Genomic DNA, 6,979 nt, shown 5'->3' on the forward strand with positions numbered 1-6,979 from the left:
TATAAAAGTTAAAATATTTGAGAACTTTGAATTTATAAGAAAATAAGAAAAAAATAATGAATTAATATAATTGAAATGTTTTTTTATCTTTTAAATTTAAACAAATTTAAATAAATAAACAAAAGAAACTAATAAGCTTTAATTTGGGAATTTTAAAATTAAAAGGTAAGTTCATTAATGAAATTGATATCAATTTATTACTACATTTCTTGTAATTATTACATCAAAATATTATTTGGAATTTAATAAATTAGAAAATCTCATAAAATGACACGTGGAAAAAAAATAATTCAAAATAACCACAAAATGACATTTGACAAATTAAATGAAGTATGACATGTGGCAAAAAAGCTTTCATTAATTAGAGTAGATGCCATATAACAACAAAAATGATGGAGATGAAGTAGAGCAACTATAGTCATTCTTGATATTTGGCTGTTTATGCAAATTGTAACAAGACCTATTAATTGCTTCCAACATATGTGATTATTTTCAAAAAGACCATATATAGCTTGATACAAATTTCCAAATGCATACAAATAGCAAGTAACAAAGAAGAAAGAATACAATGATAAAAATGGAAAGAAACAAAAAAAAAGCAGAGCATAAAAAGAAGAAGAACCAAAATATGAGTTTTTTCATACAAATAAACAAAGTGACCTCATGATTAAATTTCAGGTGTCCCAAGTGTTCAAAAGCAAAATGGCAACAGAGACCAATACCATTACAGATTTAAACTAACCTAATCTAATCAAACAACTTGTTCTTGTATAAATATCAAATTGAATGTCGGAGAGGAGGGTATTTCAAGTTTAAATTGATTTTGTGAATTACAAGGGAATTAAATTCCATATTAATCTGATATAGGAACTTGATCTTATATAAATATCAAATCAAACAAAAATTTCAAAATACATACTTTTAAACAACCCTTTATACAAATATAGAATCCAAATAGTAATACTTATAACATATATTTATAATTACTTGCATTTTACATTATCTACAAGGCTTCTCTTCCTCTCTTAATCTTGGCAACTCTTACCACAACATCAATATATATCTTGTTCATGGTTTCCTCAGAAAACATGAATAGCTTCTGTCTCCACTGCTTCTTGAACAACAAAACACCAATAACACCCGAAAACCCTATTGCAAAACCAAATATTATATCTAGGTACAACCATACCTTCGTCGGCCCATCAAGCGTTTCATCTTTCTTCTCACGCGTTGTTGGGTCTTCATGGCTTGAGTAATTCTTTGGCAATGGAGCTCCATATAGATCTTTGTTGCCAATATATATTGACAGATCATCAAGGGTCTGCAATTGATTTCCTGTTGGAATTTCTCCAAACAAGTTGTTGTGTGACAAATTCAAGCGGCTAAAAAAGTTTAAAGAGGCCATGCTTGGAGGGATTATCCCGGTCAACTCATTTTTTGAGAAGTCCAAAGATTCTAATTTCGTCATGTTTCCAATGCTTTCGGGAATGAGCCCACTTAGATGATTATTAGACAATTTGAGACCCATCAACATAGAAAGCGCAGTTAGCTCGACCGGTATCCCTCCGACAAGATTATTGCTTGAATGATCCATGTTGAACTTTATTTGCCATGCTGTTGTATATTCGCGATCAACACCTTTCACGACTTGATTCACATTCTCATACTCAGCATCCACAAAGGTAAGACTCCTATCTAGGCTACGGTATACCATGGCACTCAACCCTCCTAGACAACTAGGGATTGTTCATGTTAAGTTGTTGAATGCAACATCCAAAATTTGAAGTTCTGAAACATTGCACACAGATGGAGGAATTCCACCGATGAAGTTATTTCCACGCAACCTTAAAACCATCAATTGTGGAAGTTTTTCTCCGATCCTTTCTGGTATATTCCCAAAAAAAATATTATCACCAAAATCTAAGACCATTAGGCCTTTTAAATTCCCCCATTCTCCAGGAAGTTCACCTCTAAACATATTGTCATTCAGTTTTAACTCAAGCAACGATGAAGAAAAAAGAACTATGGATTTTGGAATGACAACAGACTTTTTATTTGAGCTAAATTTCATGCCCTGCAACATTTGCAGATTCACAAGACACTTGGGAATTTTTCCAGTTAACCTATTTTTCGAAAGATCCAGAAGGAATAAATCTGTCCTTCGGCACAATGATCTTGGAATCGACCCATTAAAAAGGTTATCTTGCAGAAATAATCCTGGGTAAAATCCATATCCAAACACATCAAATTTCTCAATATTAGGAAGGTTTGTCAAAGGACCGATGAGTTTGTTTTGAGAGAGATCTAAGAACTTGAAGGGCATCTTGCGCAACCATGTGGGCAGAGGTCCTGAAATCGAAGCATTTGACAAGGTCAACTCCACAAGCATCCTTTGATTCTGAAGCCACTGCGGGAATTCGCTTCCTATATTGCAAGAACTAAAACTAACCAATTGGAATGGAGGTATCCACCCGTGTGAAACTTTGAAAGTTAACCCGGTGTTAGAAGATATATCCAAGTACTTTAACATCGAAATATTAGCAAAATGGGCTTCTGAAACTACTCCTTCCAGAAAATTGTAAGAGATATCGAGAGAATGGAGTTTTGGAAGTTGTGAAACTGACACCAGAATAGTCCCATTTAGCATATTTGAAGACAATGAAATGGCTTGTAATGAAAAATGTCTTCCTAGAGATTCTGGAATTGGACCATTCAATCGATTAAAAGAAAGATGAAGATTGGAAAGTCTCCCAAGGAATGTCGGAATAGGTCCGGTTAATTGGTTATGAGAAAGATCTAACACTTCTAAAAAGACCTTTGGTCCATTATGAAAGGACATTTGCCATTGATATTTACGAAATTAAAAGATAAAATTTTCTGTAAAATTTGGGCCGTTACACAAATTCCCTAATAAGGCGTGCAATCTTGAGAAGTCTATCTATGCACTTAAACAATCATCTCGTAGCTGGAATCTTTGCTTCCATAATAAGTTCATAGAGTTTGGATTTATTAGAAGTGAGTATGGTTCCTGTATATATGTCAAAGCTAGTGGGAGTGTAGTGACCTCACTACTTTGCATGTTGATGAAAAACACCTTATAGGAAACAATATTCCTACTTTGCAAGAGGTTTAATATTGGCTTCGGAAATGATTTTCTATGAAGGATGTAGGCTAGGCTACATACAATATTGGAATAAGGATTTACAAAGATGGGCATATATGTTTGCTTGGGCTTAGCCATATTACTTGAATAAAATACTAATAATTGTTTAATATGGAGAATTCGAAGAAAGTGTATTGCGGCTTATAAAATCCAATGATGGTATCAAAGCCTAATATGTTTTAGTTATTTTCACTACCTAAAGAAATTTGTTATTAACAGATATGTTCTCATGAGAAAGAAACTTGTTAAATTTATAAAGCCATAAATAAAGAGAAGTTATTGGAATGGAAGAAATGGAAATCAACTAACAAGTCTTCGATGAATTTGAAAGAAATGGATAATTTTTATCAATACATGTTGTTTCTCTAAGGCACCCTATTTGATAAGAATTGGTACAAATGTTTTTAGATTAATTTATAATAATTATGTGCCAAGAGTTAAACATAGGTCAATATTGGCTTAGTTTTTAGGTGTGTTTCGTGTAACCTATACCTCTATGTTTGAAACCTAACATCAATTTTATTTTTATGTGCACACGTCATAAAACCCTTCCGAGCACCTTAGATCCAACCTAGATCTGTCCAAAACCGAACCCACCCATGATTAAGACCGAAATATATTTTTTCAACTTTTCCTATTGAATGACTAATTTTTTTATTTCTGCTAAAGAAGCCACTCATTTTTGGATAAAAATTATCGTTACGACCATTATGATCTGCAAATGTCGGTTTTGCACCATTTTTTGTTCTAAAAATCACTCATATTTTGAAAGATTTCTATCGCAACCATTATCCTTTTTTAATTTTAGGGTTTGTTTTTATTGAAAAAAGTTAATATTTTAAAATCTTTCTTCGCCTATAAATTGATCTATATCGATAAATGTTGATGGCACGAAGTTCATTTTTTTGTTGTTAAAAAACCAAATGCCGGTTTTGCACCATTTTTTGTTCTAAAAATCACTCATATTTTCAAACATTTCTAGCATAACCATTATCCTTCTTTAATTTTAGGGTTTGTTTTTATCGAAAAAAGTTAATATTTCAAAATTTATAATCTTTTTTCCATTGTAAGTTGATCTATATAGATAAACGTTGATGCCACAAAGTTCATTTTTTGTTGTTAAAAACCAATCGGTTTCATTTTGTATGAGTTAGTTTGAGTTTGTTAGCTTGAAAATGTTGGATTAAGTGTCTAAGACCTTAACTAAATTGTTATAATCTTAGTGAATAAAAGTAAAATCATTTTCGGGTTGCCCTCATATCCGAGAAATGGCTTAGATTATACTAAAAGAGAAATAAATGATTTATTAATATATTATATGATTGATATATTAATAAGAATAGTTAATAATTAGTTAAGAATTAACTGGAATTCATGATGGGTTAATTAGAATTAACTAAACGGTTCAACGGTTGAATATAAATTATTCAATAATTGAGTAAGGAAGGGAATTATAGATCCTTCTTTTATATGGACGGTTTTAATGAGCTAAAGCAAGGGTTCAGGAAGCCTCCTGAATCAAATAAGAAAATTATATTTAAATCAACTTAAAATAATATTATTTTAATATTCATATCTATGGTTTCAAGGTTACTTACCAATTAAAGGGTCATAACCCTTATGAAAACCAATTTATTACACTCTCATAAGAAGAAATTATCTTTCACTTCTCCCCTCCCTCCTTAATATAGAGTCTAGAGTTTCCTAGGGTTTTGGGGGTGACACATTAGAGATTACGACATTGTAAAGCTATCAAAGGAGATCTACCGGAAGGCTTCCAACATCAATTGGTTGTTGCTATAGATATGATTCTAACATTAGTAAATTTTGATTTTAGTTGGTTAGATGTTCTTTCATAGAGTATGTTGCTATAACTAAAGAGAATGTCACAGTGTTCTAGGTTGCATGTGTCCATAAGTTTTTGTGTAAAATCCGTTGTGCAAATCCTTTTGTTGTAACCTCGAAAACCCATCAATGTTATTAGACCCTAGGAGGATTTTCTGTTATTAGTATATATTATGAAACTAGAAATTGATACCTAAAGAAAATTGTAAATCGTAAGGCACAACAAACATGTAGTTTAGCACAACACGTTTTTGGCCGCGGTAGGGTTTCAGCATTTACTTGTCTTTTTTGAATTGTAGGATAACTATTAGTCTTTATTTTTTGTTTTATATAATTAAAATCTGATTAATTCTAAAAAATCGTAAAACTATAATTCAAAAATTCCAGAAATAATATAAAACGAAACTAACATAACCAAGATAATGATTTATGCTTAAAAGATTTAATGCATTTAATAATGGTTTATTAAAAGATAAATATTAAATCTAAATTGGTTTAAAAGATTAATTGATTAAAGGTTAATTCAGAAAATTAAATTTATACCTTTTATTTATAAGATGTATAAGTTACAAAACTTTTAGTACAAGTTCTTTATGCGTAAATAATACATTACTACTTGCCAAAAGTTTAAGTATGCTTAAGTATCGAGCCATATGAGCTTGCTGAGAAGCAGCTAACTGTCATACCTGCAAACCGGAGCAGCGGAAAACGTCTGAGGGTGGATGACTTTATATATGTAAAAAAACAGAGTTTATAGAACATTTAAAATTGATTTAGAAATATTTAGAAATCATTTATTTGTACACACAATATTCTTATGTTAGGCTTGTATTTCCCGCCAAAAATAGTGAAAAATAACAGCAACGCAGGGGCATGAACTCACTTGATAAGTGGCGATTCATGCAGTGTTTCATTTCTAGGAATGATTTTTTCCTGACAAAAGCATGAGTTTTTGATGAGAAATCGGGCTTTATGCGGGCAGAGTTTCGACTGGAAAATATTATTTTCAGGAGGACTTCGGAGCTCGTGGCTTTCTTCGGGTGTTAGGGGGTATCCCTAGGCTTCGGTGTAACACCCCGTTCATAAAGTATTTAATAATGAGTCCTTGAGATTTAGGAGGAAGGGTAATTCTGGTCCTTTTTCGGGAAACGGGTTTTATCCGAGAAGGTTTCGGGCTTGTGTATGTTTTTAGAAGCATTGGGCTTCTCGTCACCCCTGAGTGAATGTAAAGTCTATTGGGAGCAGGGTTAGAATAGAGGAGTTGCAGCATTTTGAAAATGATAATTAATTATAGCTCTTATTGGAAAAGTGGAAAAAAGGGTTCCATGCACGCCATGCATGTGTTTTGAAGTTTGGCTGGGTACGCTGAGCGTAAGCTGGACGTACGCCGAGCATTGTAGAGGAAAAAGATGGGGTGGCCAGGTGAGTACGCCCAGCGTACTAGAGGTATGCCCAGCGTACTCTCAGAAACCCCAAACCCTAATTTAAGGGCCACCACTATATAAGGAACATGTTGGTTCACACCCTAGCCTCCATAAGCTCTCCCATAACCTCAGAAACCGTAGAAACCCGTATTCCCTCCATTGTTAGGTGTGTTTGGCCTTAGAAAGCTCATTTTTGGCAATAGAAAAGCTAGAAGAAGAAAAGAGAAGTTGTCAAAAAAGGAAAGGAACGATTGGAGCTCGTAGATCTGAAGAGATATCATCCTTTGGAGCTTATTTGAGGTATAAAGCTTCCTGCTTGCCATTTATTTTGCATAGATGTAAGTTTTGTGAAGTTTTAGCATCTTTCTTGTCCCAAAAGTCCTCATCTTGATTCATGCTTTGTGTTGGCCGAGATTATCTGTCCTTTTAGACCTTTGGAGAGGTCTTGAGTGAGAAAATGAGGTCCCAAGGGCTGTAGTTGTTCCATGTGTGAGATATATAAGTCTTAATGGATTAAGACCTTGGATTAAGAGCTATATGGACGTCC

At 33.0% G+C, this 6,979-nt stretch overlaps 1 protein-coding gene across 1 annotated transcript; it reads right to left on the reverse strand.

The window, feature by feature from the left end:
* Positions 1-1,003: 1,003 nt before the first annotated feature.
* Positions 1,004-1,714, reverse strand: LOC145035849 (receptor-like protein EIX2). The gene has a single exon (XM_078984354.1). It carries the CDS (start codon positions 1,712-1,714, stop codon positions 1,004-1,006), a length of 711 nt encoding a protein of 236 aa, XP_078840480.1.
* Between the last annotated feature and the right edge of the window lie 5,265 nt (positions 1,715-6,979).

This window comes from Lactuca saligna, chromosome 3 (genome assembly GCF_052625555.1).
Source record: "Lactuca saligna cultivar CGN05327 chromosome 3, ASM5262555v1, whole genome shotgun sequence".
Classification (NCBI taxonomy): Eukaryota; Viridiplantae; Streptophyta; class Magnoliopsida; order Asterales; family Asteraceae; genus Lactuca; species Lactuca saligna.

Bases quoted from the DNA above. Each gene is read 5' to 3' on its own strand.
- LOC145035849 (XM_078984354.1), bottom strand. From the start codon at position 1,714: ATGGTATACCGTAGCCTAGATAGGAGTCTTACCTTTGTGGATGCTGAG.